The sequence below is a fragment of a genome, unplaced genomic scaffold (assembly GCF_019419815.1).
Source record: "Pyrus x bretschneideri cultivar Hongxiangsu unplaced genomic scaffold, Pyrus_bretschneideri_v1 Contig34, whole genome shotgun sequence".
Taxonomy (NCBI): Eukaryota; Viridiplantae; Streptophyta; class Magnoliopsida; order Rosales; family Rosaceae; genus Pyrus; species Pyrus x bretschneideri.
This window is the reverse complement of record NW_025999657.1, coordinates 762,884-784,612: the sequence shown is the minus strand read 5'-3', so window position 1 is coordinate 784,612 and position 21,729 is coordinate 762,884. Positions and strand designations below refer to the sequence as shown.

General features: G+C 35.8%; 1 protein-coding gene and 1 long non-coding RNA gene across 5 annotated transcripts; both read left to right on the top strand.

Annotated features, from left to right (window-relative positions):
- The first annotated feature begins 1,416 nt into the window (after positions 1 to 1,416).
- Positions 1,417 to 3,126, top strand: LOC108868177. The gene is made up of 2 exons (XR_007260956.1): positions 1,417 to 1,924; positions 2,832 to 3,126. It is a non-coding gene; the product is annotated as an uncharacterized LOC108868177 (long non-coding RNA).
- A 10,137-nt stretch (positions 3,127 to 13,263) lies between these two features.
- Positions 13,264 to 19,594, top strand: LOC103960443 (alpha,alpha-trehalose-phosphate synthase [UDP-forming] 5). Of its 4 annotated transcripts, none has more exons than XM_009372923.3 (4): positions 13,264 to 13,419; positions 14,194 to 16,252; positions 17,556 to 17,829; positions 19,010 to 19,594. In XM_009372923.3, the coding sequence occupies exons 2-4, from the start codon at positions 14,268 to 14,270 to the stop codon at positions 19,331 to 19,333; spliced, it is 2,583 nt and encodes an 860-aa protein (XP_009371198.1). In that variant the 5' UTR covers positions 13,264 to 13,419; positions 14,194 to 14,267; the 3' UTR covers positions 19,334 to 19,594. The 4 variants fall into 4 exon arrangements, with proteins under 4 accessions (XP_009371198.1, XP_048447458.1, XP_009371197.1 ...); XM_048591501.1 differs by lacking the exon at positions 13,264 to 13,419 and adding an exon at positions 13,441 to 13,779 and having other exon boundaries at positions 14,200 to 16,252; XM_009372922.3 differs by lacking the exon at positions 13,264 to 13,419 and adding an exon at positions 13,442 to 13,779.
- Positions 19,595 to 21,729: the final 2,135 nt, after the last annotated feature.

Below are 21,729 nucleotides of genomic sequence, written 5' to 3'. Positions count from 1 at the left end.
AAGGAGCATTCCTTGTATGATTACAACACACAACATAAAAGAAAAGAAGTGAAAGCAATAATATCAATATCTCTTCCTTCCCTTATTTACTTGCAATCATTTTGTGTTATAGTTACGAAACTAAACAGTGTGCATTGTACCTATTTCGCTCTTGTCTCTAGCAAATGTTATCTCTCTAACTTTTGCCTATTTATAACACGTTATCAGCACGACTCTCTAGCCTTAACCAGTTCCTATTTCCCTTCATCAAAAAATGCTTCCTCCAAGGATTTTATTGTTTTTCTTCCTTCTCTACCTCACCTGCTTGATGTACCCTTGCCAAGATCTTCTAGCACTATGCCTTCTCCTAGTTCTCAATATAACAATTACTTATATTTTTTATTTCTTATTTGGTGTAGCTTCTGATTACTAACTCAGTGCTTATTTATGTTAATTTTACTTCGTTTTAGATGGTGTGGTACAATTGCCCATCTTTGAACTACATATTTAACTTTTATTGCAATTTTAGGTGGTGCGGTATAATTGTCCACCCTCCACTACATATTTAAATTTTCTTACTGTTTGAGTGATGCGGCATAATCGCCCATCCTACGCTATATTATTTCAATGAGAGTGGTGCGGTACAATCACATTCCTCGTTAATTGTGTAAATCTTGAGCCTGAAGTTTCGAGTGCTTATCATATTGGCCTGAATGTCAAAATGAGAAATTTGTAAGAACCATAAATTCTAACACTACATTCCTCCATAATACATACTATTGCAAGTTCTTACACATCTTATTTTTCTTTTAGAAACAGAAAATGGCGAACTTGGCAAAACTTGATTTTGTTGCCTTTGATATTACTGGGAAAAACTACCTCATATGGGTAGTGGATGCCAAGATCCATTTGACGGCAAGAAACCTTAAAGACACCATCAAGGAGGGAAACAATGCATCATCTTAAGATTGGGTGAAGGCCATGATCTTGATTCGTCGCTACCTTGATGAAGGATGGAAGAGCGAGTACCTAGCAGTTGAAGATCCATTAGCTATCTGAAAGGCATTTTGAAATATATACAATCACCAGAAAACTGTCATTCTCCCAAGGACTCGTTATGAGTGGACACACTTGAGAATCCAGGATTTCAAGACGGTTGCTAAGTATAACTTTGAATGTTCAGAATTAGCTCCCAGATCAAACTTTGTGGGGAGAATATCATTGAGGAAGATATGCTGTAAAAAAACTTTCAACACCTTTCATGCTTCCAACATACTCTTGCAGCAGCACTATAGAGAGCGAGACTTTACCGAGTATAACTAGCTAATATTAATGTTCTTCGTGGCTGAATAGAACAATGAGCTCCTGATAAAAAGTCATCAGTCCCAACCTACTGGATCGATGTTATTCCTAGAAGTGAATGATGATTCCCTTGAAGTGAATATCACATCCTCTTATGGCAATAATTACAAACGAGGATGTGGCCACAGGTGAGACCGGTGGAATGGGAAATGTAAGAATCATGGTGTCCAGTTTTACAACCAAGGTCCAAGGCATAATTCAAGCCCAAGCTTCATAAATGTAAATTGCCATAAGGGTAAAGCTCATATGAATAGCTGTAATATCCCCACAAAATTTTAGGTGGTGATTATGAGTAGATTTCTTGTGGCCATTAAAAGTTCTCTTACTTTTGAGACCAAGCCATGGCTTGGAAAAAAAAAAAAAAAAAAAAAAAAAAAAAGGAAAAGCTGACGTTAGAAAAAGGGGATGGGGTTTCTAAAAACCCCCTCAATTAGCTGCTTCCCCTTCCAGCCGAAAGAAATGAAAGGGTTATCCCTTTTTAGCTCTTAACTTGTCAAAAAAGGAAATCTAAGGAAGAGGAGTTAGTTTTCTTTGCTTGTGAAGACTAGAACAAGTGAGGATCTTTCCCTTGTCTCCATTTAAGGTATCTATTTCTTACCTTTAGGATCTATTTGATTTTTTTGTTTTTGGTTTGTTAACCCAGGAATTGGCTTGGGTGGGAGTAGGAATCATAATTCATGTTCTAGTTTTAGAGTTGAGCACCAAGTGTTTGATTAAAGTCCCCAATTAATCTTGAATTAGGGTATGTTGTTTGGTATTTGTATAAGTGGTGTGTGATGGTTTTTCTTACTTATAGAAGGAAGAGAAGGACAAGGGGACTACAGAACAAGTCAACGAACACCCTGGAAGTTGAATGTCAAGAAATTTAGTTTGAGGGAGAGGTGCTTTAACCATAAAAATATTTTGATTTTTCAAATTGTGAAAGTAGATGAAAAGTCGTATCATACCTGTGCCAGATGTGAATGTTAAGAAATGTATGAATGGGCACAATGACCCATGAAGTTATTTGATTATGGGCACAATGACCCAAGGTTCCCCGGGGAAAGCTCTATGTGTGGGGGCTGTGAGAATGAGTTACGAAAGTGATAAATACATGTGATATGAATATTGGTCAAGTATATTACGGTTCTTTCCAATCTGCTTGTCACTTGTTTGGGATAAAAGAAAATCTTTATGATTTGTTGTGCTAGTGATTCTTTAAATGGTAATGGCTTTGTTATCTTCATGACAAAAGAGGTGACTTTGAACTTGTGTGTTGTACCATTGTTATCAAGCTATTGATGCTCCGAAATCTTTGTTTTCTGTCATATGTTATTTTCCAGAAACTTTTGAGCATATTTCAGATTTGTTGGATTACGTAGTTGTGAATATAAGTGGTTTTGAATCACACTTACTACTTTCGGCATGCATTAGAAATTTTAAATGACTATGAATTTACCCCTACTGGGCATTTTATGCTTACCCTGTTTTTCCTAAACATGTACTTTCAGGTGTGTAAGGTCGACTAGCTGAGTTTCAAGTGGCAGCTCTAGTGTGGGCTAGTTGAAGGGAGTCCAGGAGTACATATCTTTTGGGTGAGCTGCCAAAGTGTTGTATAGTTAGTCTCTGTCTGTAATCGATCCTTGTGTTGTGTAGCAGACTAAGTTGTTGTAGATCTCAGTGGGTTAGAGTCTCTACTTACTTGGGCTATGAGAACCATGTATATATAATACTACTCATCTTTTGTCTCGTATAGTTTTTTTTGGACTGGTGTTAAAGATATATTCCGCTACCTTAAAGGTATAACGGATCTGGGCTTGTTCTACCTCTATGTATCCTCGAGTGATGCCGTACCCCCTTATCTCGAGTCAATTCTTACCTTGTTGGTTATGCCGACGTAGGATACTTATTTGATCCACATAAGGCGCGTTCTCAAATGGGTTATATCTTTACCGTTGGAGGCACCACAATCTCTTGGAGGTCAACTAAATAGACCTTAGTTGCCACTTCGTCTAACCATGCTGAAATTCTTGCCTTACACCAAGTAACTTGGGAATGCTTTTGGTTAAGAGCAGTTGTGGGCCATATTCGAAGCTCCTACGATCTTTACCCCATCGTTGCCATCCCGACGACAATCTAATAAGACAACATAACATGCATCAAACAGCAAGGAGACAACACAAAGCACATTGCGCCGAAGTTCTTTTTCTCACATCAACAACCAGAGCATCAGAAGATTGAAGTCACGCAAATCCATTCACAAGATAATCTGGCCAACCTCTTCACTAAATTAGTACTAAAGGCGACGTTCTTGTTCAAGGGATTGGTATGTGTAAACTTTCTGAGTTGTAACATTGTTGGTTCTCTTTGGAATTGTGTCAAACTCAATGGGAGTATCCTGAAGTATTCTTGCTTGATCTTAATGTATTCTTTTTCCCTACAACTAGGATCATTTTTCCCATTGAGTTTTTTTACCTAACGAGGTTTTGACGAGGCACCCATCTTGGGTTGATCATAACTACGATGACGTCCCGTAGACGTTTCATTTGACTTTGCATTACTCACACATTTTTCCTTAGATTATAGATTTTGTCCCTACTCGGGTTTTTACCATAGCCATAGGGTTTTTTGTGAGACTTACTGCCTTATGCAAGTTCTTACCTTATTTGAGACTAGTGTGTTCCCAGATTCAGTGCCGAAGAGTTAACTTCCTCAACTCTACATGATGCCGAATCTACTTGAGTATTTACACACTCAAAGGGGAGTGTTATAAACTTTTTATTTAAGTGTGATTGTGTAAATTCTAGATTAGATTTTATTCTAGTTATTCTTTACTATTAGGACTTGTATTCCTTGGAGGAGAAAGATTTTTTTCCTCCCTTATTACTATAAATAAAGGCACTGCGTAGGGCGGAATAACATATCCTCTACACAACCCTACAAACACATCTCTCTCTATATTTTCTCTGTGTCATGGGCCTCCTCTCTTTGTCAGTTAAATATAGGCCACAACAATAAAATATTTGTTTAGTTGTATTTCCTAATGTAGCAAAGAGGCAAGAGCGTAAACCTCAGAAACATACATATGGTTGGAATTAGGGAAACCAACAGTTCGATTAGTCCTAAGTAAACAAAAAGCCGACTTAATTACTCCAAAAACGTGCTTTAAGTTGTTGAGTATATGACCATCCAATTAACACCTTGAGATTGTCAGAAAATACAATAGGAGAAGGCCACTTCTAGTAAGTAGTAACTCATCTTATCTCTTAAAAGATGCTTATTTGTTGCTAAGTAAATCTATCACAAATCTTAAACAATGTTAATTAACTTAATTTTATTGATATTTGCAAGTGATTAGATTAAGAACTTGGAAGTGAGGATTTTCAATTTTTCCAAGAAGGTGATTGGAGGAAACTGAGTTTTATTGTGTAGCTTGTAAAAGGGGAAAGAAAGGTCGAATCTTTAGGTATGCAGATGGTGTTCGGGACTCTGGGTAGCCTCGGAGATGGGTTGATGACGCCGCTGACTATGCTCGTTCTCAGCCGTGTGATCAACGAGTATGGAGGTGCTACTTTTACTTTCTCCAATGAAGTTGTGGACAAGGCATGCGGGATTACAAAATGTAATGAACTTTGGCTATAATTTTTTACTTATTTGGCTAACAGAGTACTAATATTTTTTCCAGTACGCAATGAGGCTACTAATTTGGTTTCGGTTCAGTTTGGTTCAGTTTCTCTAATTAGGTTTTTTTCTTTTTTTCCGTTTTCGATTTTTCAGTTTTGGTTCGGTATTCGGTTCTCTTATTTTCGATTTTTGGATTTTTTGAACCTAGCCCAATTGACCAACTCCAATGGTCGGGGTTTTAACCTAAAATTTAAGCACTAACCTATAAACATTTTTTCTCCTCCAATGGTTTTGGCTTAAAATTTCAATCTGAGATTATTAAAGAATGATTTTACCTAATCTTTTTTTTTTCCGGCAACTTTTAAAAGAATAAAATGCATGTAGATGGGTTGTTTTATACACACCCTACATTTTGTTGACTACACCCTACATACTTAATACATCCTACGTTTACTTTTTAGATTAAAATTTATCTTAATACACCTCACTTACTTTCCAATACTACCCTTACATCCACACTCTTTGTGAAATTTAAGATTTTTTTTTTATATTCTCTATTCAATTTTCTGCACTTTTAGTTTTGTCCACTCGAGGGTTTAGTCTTCCATCAATTTTCTACACATTTAGTTATGTTTATAGATTTTTTCTTATTTCAATTTTTTATGAAAATATGACTTTCATTAACATAAGGAATCAACAGACAGTACAAGAGGAGAGAGCCAAGTAAGCTCCTCTTCAATCCCAGATTTAAAATCATAAGCACGAACTGCATATTGAGCAAGTTCATGAGCCACATCAAGCTCTGTTCTACCATTGACAAAAAAACATTTGAAACTTTTTCCCAACATTTGTATATTCTCCATGACACAAACCTCTGGACCCATATAATCCTCCATAGACGTAATATCAACCACCACCACTCCCTTCGTGTCGAGCTTGAGAACAATATCCCTAAGGCCTAAATTGAAAGCAAACATAAACGTTTCTTTTCTGCAGACATTTCAGCGGCTTTAACTGAAAGGCACTCCTGCATTGGTTTTGATTCGAATTATTGTGAAAGTGTTACTTTTTAAAGTTGAAATTTATTTTATTTTTTATTTTTTTGTTTGTGAATGTTCTGCGGTAGGTTTTGACATACCTCCTAATGTCATCACTCAATGCATCACCATTGACTTCTTTAGAGATCCTCTTGTCCCACAATGCACGTAGTTTGGTGTCGTCGTCGATCTCAAGCTTCTTCTGGCACCCGATGGTGGGATTAACAATGTTAAACTTCATGTTTGCTCAGCCACCGGCAGGATGCTCCGCTTGCTAAACCACTCGAATTTGCCGAGCTCCTGGTAGCTTGTTTCTTGAAATTTTTTGCTCAACTAATTTGATTGTTTTACTTCAACTAATTTGGTTTTTGTGGGCTAGATAGTCATTTCATATAAAAGTATATATCATTTAATAATAAATTTTTATGTGGGGTGTATTTAATAATGAAAAATCACCAAAACCTACCTCATTCTTAAACACAAATACCTGGGTGGGTAGAAAAAAAGAAGAAGGAAGAATCGTATGATGAAAGTGAATTATGTGTGGATGTTTGAACAAATATGTATGTATTTATAGAGTTTTTTGATGAATTTTGATTTAAATAATTTTTTAAAGTTTTAGCCATCAGATTTAACTTTGGGTCGTTATATCAATTTTTTTTTACCGTTAGATTACTCATATTTGATCTCAGTGGTTGGTGTAATGAATTTATAAATTATTATTTTTTTAAATAAATTTGAACATGGACTAATGCCCGACATCTTCAGCAGTTGGGTCATAGCGCTAGGTCTTAGCCATTATAGTTGGCTCATTTTCTGGGCTAAACGTGACCCAAAAATCAAATTGGACAGCACCGAACAATTTGATTTTTACAATTTTGAAATGGTTTTAGTTTAAAACTGAATGGCATAATATAAAAACTATTTAATTTAATTAGAAAGTTAGGTGTTGGGGTGTAATTGGTTATTTGGTGGAATCCATACATGGATTTGGATACTTGAATTTTAGTATAGTGGTTATTGGTTTCTGTGATTTGTTTTTCCTTTTGATTTTGAAACAAACCCAAAAATAATTTCTTCAATTTTAGTAGGGTGATTATCAATTTTAGGAGCCAAAACAAACTGAAAAAGCTATAAAAAAAAATTTGGGAAACCCAAACCGAAACAACCATGTAAGGTAAGCCTAATTTTTTAACGGGCCTATAAGCTAGGCTCAAATTGAAACTAAAGATGTTTGAAACCGAACCGAACCAAAACAGAATGATTCAGTTTCACTTCAGTTTAAATTATCTAAACTCTCCTCTCCCAAATTAATGTAATAGTTTTGAACTCTCACCCTTCCTCTAATAATAATAACTTTTCAAAAAGCTTAACCTCATACCCCCTTCTCATCACTTTCTACTTCTCTACTAACCTACACAATAGAATGGTTAAGTAGTCGAGCTATCGGTTGCATGTGTTCTTTTTTCTTTTCTCCCATCATTTGTTCTTCTACCTTTTTTATCACTTAAATTTGGCAAATTGGCTTTTTTTTTTTTTTTTTCAGTTTTATAATCCAATGTATACGTATGTATATGATCAAAAACTAAAATTTAAGAGTAAAATGATGCATAAAATTAGGGAAGTTATTTTGTTACCTATATTAAATGTAATCAAGTTGATGATGTGGATAAGTGGGTTTTCCTATAATTTATATAATTGGCTGGGTCTAAGTTAAAAGATAAAAGTCCAGTAAAAAATATATATATGGGTACAAATTAAAAATAAAATTTTAATTACCGTACTAAAAATGTATGGTTTGGTACAAATACCGTACTATTACTGATTGGTGCAAAATTTCGGCATAAATTTGGTATGGTACAATAATTTGGCAAAAAATCCCAACCCCACCCTTTACAATTTAAGCCTTGATAGCCTTCATTAACCTCGATTGCCTCAATCAGCCTCCATTTGAAATTAACGTGCGTCTGACTTTTGCTATGATCTCCCCCACATTTTAGGCCCAAGATTTGAACTTTGCTATGATCTTCCCCACATCCCAACTCCTTTAGACCAGGAATGTGGTAAGAAAGTGAATTGGGCTCACTTGGAATGAACCACCTATTGAAGTGTGCTTGCTTATCTCAAACAAGGAATGACAAATGTTGCTCAACTGCAAGTAAGTTGCTTGACTTGAACGCGTGCTTACTAGACTCGACTCGAATGCATGCTTACTCGGCTCAACTTGAACATGTACTCATTCCACTCGAACGCGCTAACTTAACTTAAATGAGGGATAACAAATCAAGGTCCAAGCCTACAGAATTATTGACGGAATTGAAGGAATGATTAATTGTGCAACACTAGATAAAGTTGAAAGACATCAAGAATTAGAGATTTTTTTAGTTGAAAAGCTATTATTAGAGTTGAGGGACCAAAATGTAACTCGATTCTTTTTTTGGTCAAATGGTAGATTTCATTTCCAATAAAAAAACATACATCCAAGAGGCCAGCCCTAGGGATCAAGATCCTCTCTTGAGTAAAAGGTGAAGATCTTCCTGACCAAATCTATCGAGACGTTAAAATTTTATTCAACGGCTACAAACAGGGGATTCCTCTAAAAGTTATAATAATTGTAACCGTTGGATAAAATTTCAACGGTCCGATAGGCTTGATAAAGAGGATCTTTACTCTTTGATTAGGAGAGAGGATCCTGATCCCAGCCGTAGATATATCAAATTAAGCACAGAAAAAAAGTAGCGCCTGAAACTTAAAAAAGTGTGCCTGAAGCCAGCTAAGGGTCTATCACAAAACCAACAAACCAAAAAAACTACATCCCTGCCATCACATTGGCACCAGAGATCCTCCACCACACAGCAGCCTAAATTCCGACCAAACAAAGGCCCAGGAAGAAGAAGACACAGAGCTCCACCATCCTTACAACAGCACCAAACGTTCCGTTGCCACCAAACAAAAGAAGCTGACAAGGAAGCCGATGGGAAAACCACAGGCATCTGTGCTGATAAAGGCACACAAACAGTCTGAGAAATCCGTGTCAAGGCGCGGTGAAGAGATGTAGCAGATTGAAATTAGTGTGAAAACAAGGGGAGATGTAGTGATTTGGGTGGATGTGAAAAAGTAAGAAATCAACATTGAGATAGAAACGAAGTGGAAGGAAATTAGTTCTTAGGAACATAGAAGAATGGGAAGAATGACAGGTAAATGGAAGATCAAAGCAGAAACAAGGTGAATATCAGAGTTTAGGACTGCAAGGTGAAACGAAAGCAAACGGGATACAAAAACAACAAAAAAGAAAGGAAACAAAGAAAAGATTGATGCCGACCCAGACCGCACCTAGGGCTGATGGCTGAAGTTGAGGAAAAATATTTTAAGATACTCACTTTACTACATGGAAGTACTGTGGTTTTCAAACTCTCGTACATCAGATCTTTTCATCTCAATGTCATACTAAAGTTAGAATTATGGGATACTTTCAAGCATCTATTAAGTTTTTCGTAAAATTCTCTGCTAAATTATGATGTGACGTCCACGCAGACAATGATTAGGTTTACGTGTCAATCTGGCCCTACATGTCACCTTTGCTACCCTGCTTGCTGTTGGAAACCGTGGAATTCGCTGGAACCACCATGCCCAAATATGATCTCTGAATCCACGAACTTGGCTGCTCACCACTTTGAATTAGATGCAATTTGTAACCCGGCTGACCAGCCCATATCTCGACCTGTTTCTTTTCTGCCTAAACCACCCAGCCAATCCCGAACCATCACGACCCACCTCGACTGCCACGTCGCCGACGCCGAGATTTTGATCAAGAGCGACACCTTCCTCAACTCCGTTGTCTTGTCTGTCAACAGCTCCTCCTCCAAGAAGGAGACGGTCTGGACCACTACCGGAACCTGGTAACTCGGCTCTAAATCGGAAGCATTAAGTTGAGGAACTCGACGATGGAGTCGCTATTGGGGCTTCTACAAAACTTTTGGTTTGGTTTGGACGATTCTAGCTGCCAAGGACCTAACACGGGGTGTACGTATATAAGATGGCATAGAAGGTTTCTCAAAGAATTACGAAAAGATTTACAAAAGATAGAAAAAGGAACGAAGGGGAGGTAGTTCTGCTATTATCCCCACTTTTTTAACGTTTTAACGTTCATGTGGGCTAAATTGACACGTGATTTTTAGTTATTGTCCACGTGAGCACTGTGACATCCCATATCGTTCAGGGGAGTGATCCTTATATGTATATTTTCATCTCTACCTAGCACGAGACCTTTTGGGAGCTCACTGGCTTCGGGTTCCGTAGGAACTCCGAAGTTAAGCGAGAAGGGGGCTAGAACAATCCCATGATGGATGACCCACTGGGAAGTTGCTCGTGAGTTCCCAAAAACAAAACCGCGAGGGAATGGTAAGCTCAAAGCGGATAATATCGTGCTATGGTGGTGGAGCGGGCTCGAGAAGTGATCCGCCCTGGGCCGAGATTTGACAATTACCATGTTACAAGTTAACGAAAATTCTCAAGAAAAACGTAATAGATGTCCAAAAGTTTCCTATAATTCCAACTTTAGGTATGACACTGAAATAATAAAAAGAGACGTTTTGATATAAACGCCTCGTTTTTAAATATTATAGATTAAACATCTATTCCTCTTGCAAATTTGATTAAACATTTTTCCTACAATTTTAGTACTTTAATTTTATTTTATTAGAAGTATATTCAAGTTAGCATTCCTTTTTTATTTTTTATTAAAATATTTATTTTAGTAAATTAAATAGAACGTAACAAAACTTGTTGTTAGGTACATTTAGTTATATCGATATGTTTGATTATAATGGTACATTTAGTTACTTGATACATTTGAATTTTTGGTCCATTTGGCTTCTTGGTATATTTTAATTTTTGGTACGTTCAAAACATAAGTTTTATTACTTTTGTCCTAATAATGAGGAATTACCTTAATTAATTATTTTTTTTTTATAGAAAGAGTCATTAACAATGTAAAAGTTTAAATTACTTTAATTAATTTTTTAATTTTTTATAGGAAGAGTCATTAATCAATGGACAATAACCTTTTTGTTAATTCAAAATTATATGATTTATCGTTATTATTTAGCATTATCTACAATAATAAAGATTTATCTACGATCAACTAAAAGTTGTTCAAAGACTTATCTACCAAAAAACAAGACTATCTAGAGCATTGTGTATGAATCAAACATATTTGTAAACATTCCAAAAAGATGAATATTCATTTTAATATAGTTTATAATTGGTACGTTTTAATTTGGGGTGGGTATGTTTTCGTTTCACGTTGGTACGTTTTCATTTAATGTTGGTACGTTACCATTTGACATGGGTATACATTTAGATTTGAAAAGTTGAAATTTTTAGACTTAAATATAATTGAAATTTTTAAAAATATATAGCAGATATTTAAATGTAAATTAATGTTAATTAATCTGAAGTAGTTCAAGTCTGATTATCTTAATCAAATGTTTCAAAAGCTTAATAAAAAACTCAAAAAACATAAATGTTTAGTCTATAAAAATCTAAAATAAAGCATCTAATTTTAATTTTCTCTAAATAAACTTAATGCATGAAAGTTTGAACACTACGATATATCAATATAATAAAGTAATAATTGCCTGATATTTTATATTTTAACATATTGGGTTGATATCAATGCGTACCGTACAACATGTTGGGCTGGTGGTTTCTTAATCATTTATCTTCCAACTTCTATAAGAGAAAAATTGTTTCATTTATTAATCAAAATTTTAAATGTATCATAAAATAGACAATGTCAAACTAAGTGCGACGGAGGTCAAAATCAAAGGGCATTTTGGGGGCGGAGGAAAGTGGTTGGTGCGCTGCTTCAGTTCCATTATTTTTCGTTTGTTAAAAAAATAAAAAAATAAAAATCAAATATGAATACGACAGAAGTCATAATTTTATGTTGGTGTGCTGCACAGAATCTCTAATAATAATTTATATCCCAGTCACTCTCAGAGCTACCGTAGTATTGCTGTGTTAAAAAAAAAATGTTTTTATTGTATTGTAAGAATAAATAATTGTAAAATAACTAGTAAAATGTATGTTAAATTTTAATAGTAAAAATACTTTTAGTAAAAAAAATAATATTTAAGTGTTTGATAATTTTTTATATAAAATTTCTGTGAAAGTATATGTTATGATGTAATATTATTTATTATTTATTTTCTTTTCATAATTTTGTTCTTTCTCTCCTATTTTTTTTTTCTTTGTTTTCCTCGTTGCCTCCCCCTGTTTCTCTCCTATTTTCCTTTGTCTTCCTGGCCTCCGACCTGCTTCTCTGCCAGTTTTCTTCGATGTCTCCGCCCGGCTTCTAACCAATGTTGTTGTTGAGTTAAGTAACCATGCTTAACGGTGCTGACTGCACACTGTTTTATGTTCAGCATGTCAGTCGAGAGATTTTTGAACGGATGTGGATTGTTTGACTTCTCATTTCCACACTTTTTTTATGTTATTATGTAATGTGTGATTATAGTTAAGTCACGTCAGCATTTTATATTCTTATTATTTTTATAAAAAATTAATATAAAATATTAACGTAACTTAATCCTAACCACACAATCAGAATAGTAAAATGAAAAGGTAGACAATCCACCTCCTTTTTGAACATGAGACACTACTTGTTAGTAAATAGTAGAAATATTTACTGTTTTATGTTCAGCATGTCAGTCAAGAGATTTTTTAACACGAGACAAAACACTACTTGTTAGTATATAGTAGAAATATTTTTTTTTCTTTTAAGTATGTCTGGTATTATATGATACATATATGTTTATCCTGGTGTTTTTAGAGAAATATTTTATTATCTCCAAAACACGGGTGATATTCAATATTTTATTATATAAGTAGTGGAAAGTTTTTTTTTTTTTTTTTTTTAAGTTAATTTTTTAACACAAGTATCTCACTATTTGTATACTGATTATCCGTGTTGTGGACACACTGAAAACTCTTTTAGTGTTCCAGCACACTAAAAATGGATAATGGTAGAAAGACCAAAATTTTAAATTAAATTTACAAACTAAATAATGTGTTACAAAATAACAATCCAATTATTAGCGATCGCATCATTTAGTTTACAAATTTAAATTAAAAAATTTGATCTCTCAAACATTAATTCTCAAAAAAATCTCCCCAGCAAGTCATCACTATAACAAGTTACAACAAAATTAGAGAGAGAAAAGTAACAGAGAGCATCTAATTCTTTGTCAAAAGGACATCCCATTTGTTTTTTTGTCGAATGTAAAAGGAAATAGTGGTCTCAGTGAGATTTTTTACCAAATTTTAGCAAACGCACCGGCCTTTCATTTTCTCCAAATGCAATTCAGAGAGAGAGAGTAAAAAGGGAGCATCTTTGGGGTCTGAGTGCACCGTCATTCTTCACCAAAGCCAAAAGGTGAGCAGTTTCTCTCACTAACACACTCATTCACTGTGAAGTGTGGAATGATTATTTTAAAGCTTTATTTTTCATGGTTATTCTTCTGATCTTTCAAGTTGGAATCTACTTTTTTGGTGCATTTTTCCACTTGGTTTTGAGTGCTGGTGCTGGTGCTGCTTGCTGCTGCATCTTTCATTCACTTGCTTAGTTGACTCTTTCTCTCTCTAGATTATTTTTACTTTTTGTGATGGAAGATGGGTTGAATATGCATTTTGATTTCTCAAGCTAATTTGATGGGTAGATAGATAGATAGATAGACAGACAGACTCTCATCAAGATTCTTGCATTTCTGGGTTGCTTTATGACTGCACTCTGGAGGTGATTATTTCTCAGTTTTGGATCTAATTTCTTCAGATTTAGGCATCTGGGTAATTCCAAATCTGTTACTTAGGTTCTTGATTTTTCTGGGTTTTGTTCAAATAATTGTGTGAGTTTCAGATTTTAATTTTTGGCTCTTTATTACATTTAACTGCTCTAATTCTGTAAAATTTTGATTTCTGCTGAGAGAGGAAAGCTAATTAAAAGAGCTTTCTAGTAAAATTTATTTGTTTGTAAAAGCATCTCTGTATTATAGTGAAGCTTCTATCCCAGTTTATGCTGTCACAACTCAACTATTGGTACTATAATCTGTGCAGCTGCAGTAGATTTCTTTTGTTAATGGTTTGATTTTCTGTTGATATTTCATGTTTTTTTTTTTGTGTTTCGTGTTTATGGGTTGTTAATTCTTTGTAGAAGTAGGCCCTGAGGAATCAGCCCAGTCCTCTTTCACTTCCAAGCTAACCAGAAGTTCCCGATTCGTCCTCACAATGGTTTCAAGGTCCTATTCTAGCTTACTTGACCTTACTTCTAGTGACTCCCCAACTTTTGGCCGCGAGAAGAAGAGGTTTCCCCGAGTGGCAACTGTCGCTGGAGTATTGTCTGAGTTTGATGATGACAACAGTAATAGTGTTGGCTCTGATGCTCCGTCATCCATTGCTCAAGAACGGATGATCATAGTGGGAAATCAGCTTCCACTTCGGGCCCATCGGAGAGACGATGGCGAATGGTACTTTAGCTGGGATGAGGATTCACTTCTTTTGCAACTCAAAGATGGCCTGGGAGAAGATGTAGAAGTAGTCTATATTGGTTGCCTTAAAGAAGAAATTGACCCAAGTGAGCAAGATGATGTAGCCCAAACTTTGCTTGATACTTTCAAATGCGTCCCTGCATTTATCCCTCCTGATCTTTTTAGTAAATTTTATCATGGTTTTTGTAAACAACATTTGTGGCCTTTATTTCATTACATGCTTCCTCTCTCACCAGATCTTGGTGGTAGGTTTGATCGGTCTCTATGGCAAGCTTATGTTTCTGTGAACAAGATATTTGCAGATAAAGTAATGGAAGTGATTAGCCCTGATGATGATTTGGTGTGGGTTCATGACTACCATTTGATGGTGTTGCCAACATTTTTGAGGAAGAGGTTTAATAGATTGAGGCTTGGATTCTTTCTCCACAGCCCATTCCCTTCGTCTGAGATATATAGGACACTTCCTGTAAGAGATGACCTTCTAAGAGCACTTCTGAATTCTGACCTTATTGGCTTCCATACTTTTGATTATGCTAGGCACTTCCTCTCTTGTTGTAGTAGAATGCTTGGCCTTTCATATCAATCTAAGCGAGGATACATCGGGCTTGAGTATTATGGTCGCACTGTAAGCATTAAGATTCTTCCTGTTGGGATACACTTACACCAGCTCCAAAATGTGTTGAATCTTCCAGAGACTGAATCTAAAGTTGCTGAGTTGCAAGACCAGTTTAGGGGGAAAACTGTTTTGCTTGGGGTTGATGATATGGACATATTTAAAGGAATCAGCTTGAAACTTTTGGCCATGGAACAATTGCTTATTCAACATCCTGATAAGAGGGGTAAGGTTGTTTTGGTTCAAGTTGCTAACCCTGCCAGAGGCAGGGGGAAAGATGTCCGGGAGGTCCAGGTAGAAACTGATGCCACAGTGAAGAGGATCAACGAGACATTTGGAAGGGAAGGATACAAACCTGTGGTCTTGATTGATACCCCGCTTCAGTTTTATGAGCGAATTGCTTATTATGTAATTGCGGAGTGTTGTCTTGTTACAGCGGTGAGGGATGGAATGAATCTTATACCCTATGAGTATATTATCTGCCGCCAAGGAAATGAGAAGCTAGATGAGACTTTAGGACTAAACCCAACAACCCCAAAGAAAAGCATGCTAGTGGTATCCGAGTTTATAGGGTGCTCTCCATCACTAAGCGGGGCAATCCGAGTCAACCCGTGGAACATTGATGCTGTTGCTGAAGCTATGGATTCTGCTCTTATGGTGCCAGAGGCAGAAAAACAGTTGCGACACGAGAAGCATTATAGGTATGTCATTACACATGATGTTGCATATTGGGCGCGCAGCTTCTTGCAGGATCTTGAAAGGGCATGTAGGGATCATATGAGGAGAAGGTGCTGGGGAATTGGTTTTGGCTTAGGGTTCCGGGTGATTGTTTTGGATCCAAATTTCAGAAAGCTTTCAGTTGAAGTTATTGTTTCAGCTTATAAAAGGACCAAGAATCGAGCGATTCTTTTGGATTATGATGGTGCTATGATGCTGCCGGGTTCAATTATTACCACTCCTAATACAGAGGCTGTTGCAATCTTGAACAATTTATGCAATGATCCCAAGAATGTTGTCTTTCTTGTTAGTGGGAAAGACAGAAAGACTTTAACCAAGTGGTTTTCTTCTTGTGAAAAGCTTGGGATTGCAGCAGAGCATGGCTATTATGTGAGGTACGTGCCTATTTGTTGTTATAGCCCCCTACTTGTTTCCCCGCGGTTCCTACAAGCTACATAGAACTTTTCTTTATATTAATATTTACTTTTCATGTCATTCAAATTCAATTCCTGTATATTTCAGTTTCCTGCAGTAGAATATAACCTCAACCTCATGCCTGCTAATTTGCCTTTCTATAAGTCTTCTAGGCCATCCTCTCTTTCAAGGCCCGTGCAGCTCTACATTTCCCACTAACTGCAGTTTCCGGCCATAAACTTAAACTTGTGATTTTTGGTTTTGGATCTTTGTCCTAATCAAGTCCTTGTTATAGGTATTGCATACACACTTTAAAAACGAAGGAACAAAAAGAGGAAAATATGATGAGAAATAAAAAAGAACTTGTTAATGTAACTTATCTTAGTTGGTCTTCTGTCAGTGGCTAAGTTCTGGTTGTAGATGTCACACGGACAAGTTAGAAAAAGACAGGAAAGAAGAGGAACAGAAACTATAAACTTCTACTTTTCTTCTTGTCATTTTGCTTAATTAAAACATCTTTGAATTTTCCCAGTATGCAACCCTTTGTAGCTTTCTGGTTGCAAAATTGAAATAATTTTAGCTTTAAGCATAGTAATATTGAACTAGGATTAGATCTGGTCAAGGTTTGTGTCCGAGAAGGTTGTGCAGCTTCAGTTTCTAGTTGTACGAAGAACTGACGAACTTGCAGTCTCACTTGTCCAGTTTACTAACAGCTTGTGTATTCAATATTTCAATTAAAAAATGTATTTCAAAATATAAACAACTCTTTTGTACAAAATAGAAGGGCGGAAAGGAATAAGTGAAATTAGGATGGCTACTACATATGTTGAATTATTTTCCTACATATTAATTAGGGTAGCTCTTCCTATCAAAAGATTATGTCACTCAATTTACATCATTTTTAGATACCCTTAATACTGAAACATGAAAAGTTCTAGTAATTATGTTACAGCAGATAAAACTATTCATGTTGTAGAACTGGAATTGGAGCTCAATTTATTATTTCTCACATGTTTCGGATTGTCATATGCTTGATAATGGAGTTGTGCTCATTTGTATGCTGAAAATTTTGAATTCAAATGCTACAACTCTTAATAATAGAGTTGTGCTCGTTTGTATCCTTTTTTATTCTGGGGACGTGAGGTGTACCAAAGTGCAACCTTCATATCAGTCTCTAACCTAGTGATGCATTTTCCATTCATGGAATTTTGGAAAGAGAAACATGTCTGAAGATTTCTTTGTTTGTTTGTGGTGTATTTAATTTTGATCGATACTCTTTTTCAGGTCAAATCATAATGCCGACTGGGAAACTTGTATCTCTATTCCAGATTTTGGTTGGAAACAGATTGCTGAGCCAGTAATGCAGTTATATACCGAAACAACCGATGGTTCTACCATAGAGACCAAAGAAAGTGCTCTTGTTTGGAATTATCAATACGCAGATCCAGATTTTGGCTTTTGTCAGGCTAAGGAGCTTCTAGATCACCTGGAAAGTGTTCTTGCCAATGAGCCAGTTTCTGTCAAGAGTGGTCAGCACATTGTAGAAGTTAAACCTCAGGTTAGTAGCTCTTTGTTCTCCTTCCACTGTCAGTTTATAGCCATTCCGAAGTCTAATCTTGTCTTCTATAGTAACATGCACTAAGTAATTGAGACATTCTTAAATATTATAATTATCATTATAAGTTTGATATGTTCTCACTATAATGAGGACTAAGATTCCAAAGCAACAGATGACATTGGAGTATTAGGTACAAAAAGAATCCTGAATTCCCTATGTGCAAAGGAATATATTCTTTAGGGACGGCATTACCTGCAAGAATTGAACATTCCATTAATTAATGTCCAGATAATTGCGTTAAAACCCATGAGTAGAACTCATTCTCAAGAACTAGCTTACAAGGAAAGGGTGCCCTTTGTTTATTCTCATACCATGTTAAGCCGAGGGGTAGAATTTCATCCTTAAAGATTGGCTTTCAAGGAAAGCATGCTCATGCATTTGTACATTGCAAAAATCAAATGGTACTCATGTGATGTGGAACTATGCTAACTCTCTCTGCCAGTGTTATGAACTGGGTTTAACATGGTTTCAGAGTAGCTTTATCGTAAGGATGGGTCAAGTTTATATTGCTTGGCCAAGGTAGAGTGGGAAAACCTAGTGTCTGCAACCCTGCAATCCTGGTGCAGAAGTAAGTGTTAGCATTGTTCCACATCCCCTGCATACCTTTTGGGTTAATGTATAAGCAAACGGGAACCTTTTGGAAGAAACAGATGGGAACTTTTTCCTTGAAACGAATTTTAAAGATGAGTTCCAACCTGGGTTTTAACTAACAGGTCAGAAAATTGGAGAGAGTGTCAAGTAACCTTATGCAATTGAGTTGGGAGAAGTCGAGAGGATTCAAATCTATTAATAAGTGTAACCTATCATTCTCTAATCTTTAAAGATTTTTCATTTTTTTTAAAGGAAGAAACATCTCATGGTGAATCTAATTTATTGGACTGTTTTGAATTGATTAGACTCATAATAGCATCTCTTGTATGGATCATAAATTGTATGTTGACTTTTAGTGATTCTCCTATATATTTCAGTTCAGATATTACAGTTTGATATTTGTTTTTAAGATTTTGAAGCATGAAAAGTGAAAAAAGTATTGCAAACTCTCTTTGAGGTTTCGGTGGTATAGAGCGGAAGCTTAGCCCCAGACCTTACAAGTTTCTCTTCTTCTATGACCATCTCATAGGGTGTCAACAAAGGCCTTGTAGCGGAACGTCTCCTCGTAGCAATGAAACAGAAAGCAATGCTTCCAGATTTTGTTCTGTGTATTGGGGATGACAGATCCGACGAAGACATGTTTGAGGCGATACTGAGTTCAAGGGACTCTCTCTCTCCGGTGGCTGAAGTGTTTGCTTGCACTGTCGGTCAGAAGCCCAGCAAGGCCAAGTACTACCTGGAAGACACAACTGAGATTCTGAAAATGTTACAGGGGCTGGCCAATGCTTCGGAGCAGGCGGCCAAAAGCGCTGCACCGCAACTTTCTCAGCGAGTACTTACTTTAGAAAAGTAAATAGATTATTCATTGAAACCCCGTTCTGTTATTATGCAGTGACTAGTGTGTGAGTGGCTAAATTGTAAAATCTGCTCATATCTTGATGTTGGCCTTCATTACTTTGTGTGTTTCTGAATCTTCCAACCGAGATGTTTTGGCGGGGCGCAGAGCTTACAGGATGTATGAATCCAATATTATAAATCGTGTAACGATATTATCCAGTTTGTGAAGGCATACCAAAGTTTTCAAATATATATAATTCTCTCTTAGGGGACCAAAGTCTAGTTTAGCTTAGATTTGCCAGTAAGCATAAATGTCCATCTGCACTTAATTATGTTTGCAACGTGTTTAGCTAGTTTTGGTTGGTTGGTTGAACCAAACCAATCCCACTATTTTGCATAGGTTTGAAGTTTGAACACAAAAAAGTGTCATTTAGACTGAATTGAGCAGTAATTAGTCTGATTTGGTTAGGTGCTCTTTTTATCTTGTGGAAAATTAAAATTATTCAAAGAACGAAATCTCCAGCACAACTATTTTCGGTATAATCGAAAAGAAAAGCATTTCTAGCAACAATGAGTAAAGACTTATCCCAAAGATATGTATTTTGAATGAAGCGGTCAAAGCTAGTAATGGTATCAATGAGAAAATTCGCCTTCTAAAAAACATGATATCTAGACATAAAAGAAAAATATTGTACAAGTAATGTGATGTGCTCAATGATGGTCTTCAACAGGCAAAGCGTTCTGCACTTAATCAAAATAAAATCAATATTATTTTATCACGTACTATTACTATCAACTTTTAAAAAATTAAATGTTAGTTTATTAATTTCATGAAACGTCAAATATCGTTTGGTGGTAGAGATTTATAAATTAGAATGATAGGATGCAATTTTTGCTTTTATATGTGCTTGAAATTTAGTTGTTTCCTTCTCTCTCTCTCTTTTTTTTTTTTTTTTTTTTTTTTTTTTTTTTTGTGAAAAATTGTTTATGTTGTTAGGGTTATGGTTGTTGCTTCATAAGATTATAAAAACTAATGAAAAAAATTTAAAAATTTTGAGTTTAAATGATAAGGACAAAATAAAGGGTAAAGTGAATAGTATCAGGATTGACTTCTTAGTGTAAAAATGTGGTTTTTCGTTAAAGTGAACAGTACCGGGAGTTTTTCGTTAAAATTCCTTAGAATTTAATGAAGGGAGACAATGTATGATATAAAGGAGGACAAGCCAATAGAACTAGAAGGTCATTTGATCAAAATCTCTCAGATACATTATTGCCAACGAAGGGTGAGCACGTGATGTTTTGTTTCAATAATTCGTTCTCCAATAAAAAAAAGAAAAATTGTTAGGTCTTTTCACTTATAAGTGAGATATTTTAGGTTTGATTTTTGTCAAAGGCGAATTTGAACCACATTATTGCTAGCCTATTGTGAGACTTAGCTTGTTCCCCCACCTCCTTAATGTAGATAATATCGCTTGTTCAAAAAAAAAAAAAGATTGATTTTGGGAACATTAACGGTTGGTGACGGGTCCAGGATTTGAATTTGGGTGGTTGTAGTATCAAAGGTTCAAATTTTTTAGATAGGAACTGAGTGTGAAGCGTGCAAAAGAAAAAAAATTTAGTTTATTCACTAAGGCATTTTGTCGAACACTTGATGAGTGATATCGAGAGAATTTGAGTGTTGTGCATGGAACCTGTCGAAATATGCCTAGCAGGTATTACATCAAATACTTAATATGTACAAAGAGACTAGTACAAAATATTCGAAGATTCCTCGAATGACTTTCACATGTATATTTTAAGAACTTCGAGTCATCCTGAGACCACCTAAGTTCCAGTGTGCATTCGCCTCTGTATATGGTTGCAAATGCATGTCATGATCATGTCACTATTTATAAACTATATGAGCATCAGGGTGATAGTTATTTGTAACGGGAAGAGATCCTCTCCGGATCTCTCCTACCAAATCCTAGGGAACCAGAGATCCAAACCCCTGAAATTTGATCCAACGACTACAAATAGGGGGCCTCTCTAAAAGTTATAATAATTGTAGCCGTGGGATCAAATTTCAAGGGTCTGGATCTCCGAATCCCTACGACTTGGTGGGAGAGATCCGGAAGGGATCTTTTCCCATTTGTAACCATCTCCAAACCTTATTTAATTGTGGAGATAAAAGGCCTTCAACCCCTTGGTAAGGTTCCAATTGTCCTCCCGTATTACCATTAGACGAAGATAAATATGGTAGGGAGCCCAGTCTAATTTTAATTAATGTACACCAAAACATCTTAAAAGCAATTTGACTTATTATTAATTTATAAATATGAAAAATCAACTATCCAACTTCATTAATGTTGTTTTACTGTGTATAACAAACCCAATATGAGTATACCCAATATGAGTATATCTTTTTTCTCA

Coding starts and splice junctions, on each gene's coding strand:
- LOC103960443 (XM_009372923.3), top strand. CDS start 14,268: ATGGTTTCAAGGTCCTATTCTAGCTTACTTGACCTTACTTCTAGTGAC. Junction 16,253..17,555: donor GAGCATGGCTATTATGTGAG/GTACGTGCCTAT, acceptor ACTCTTTTTCAG/GTCAAATCATAATGCCGACT. Junction 17,830..19,009: donor TTGTAGAAGTTAAACCTCAG/GTTAGTAGCTCT, acceptor ACCATCTCATAG/GGTGTCAACAAAGGCCTTGT.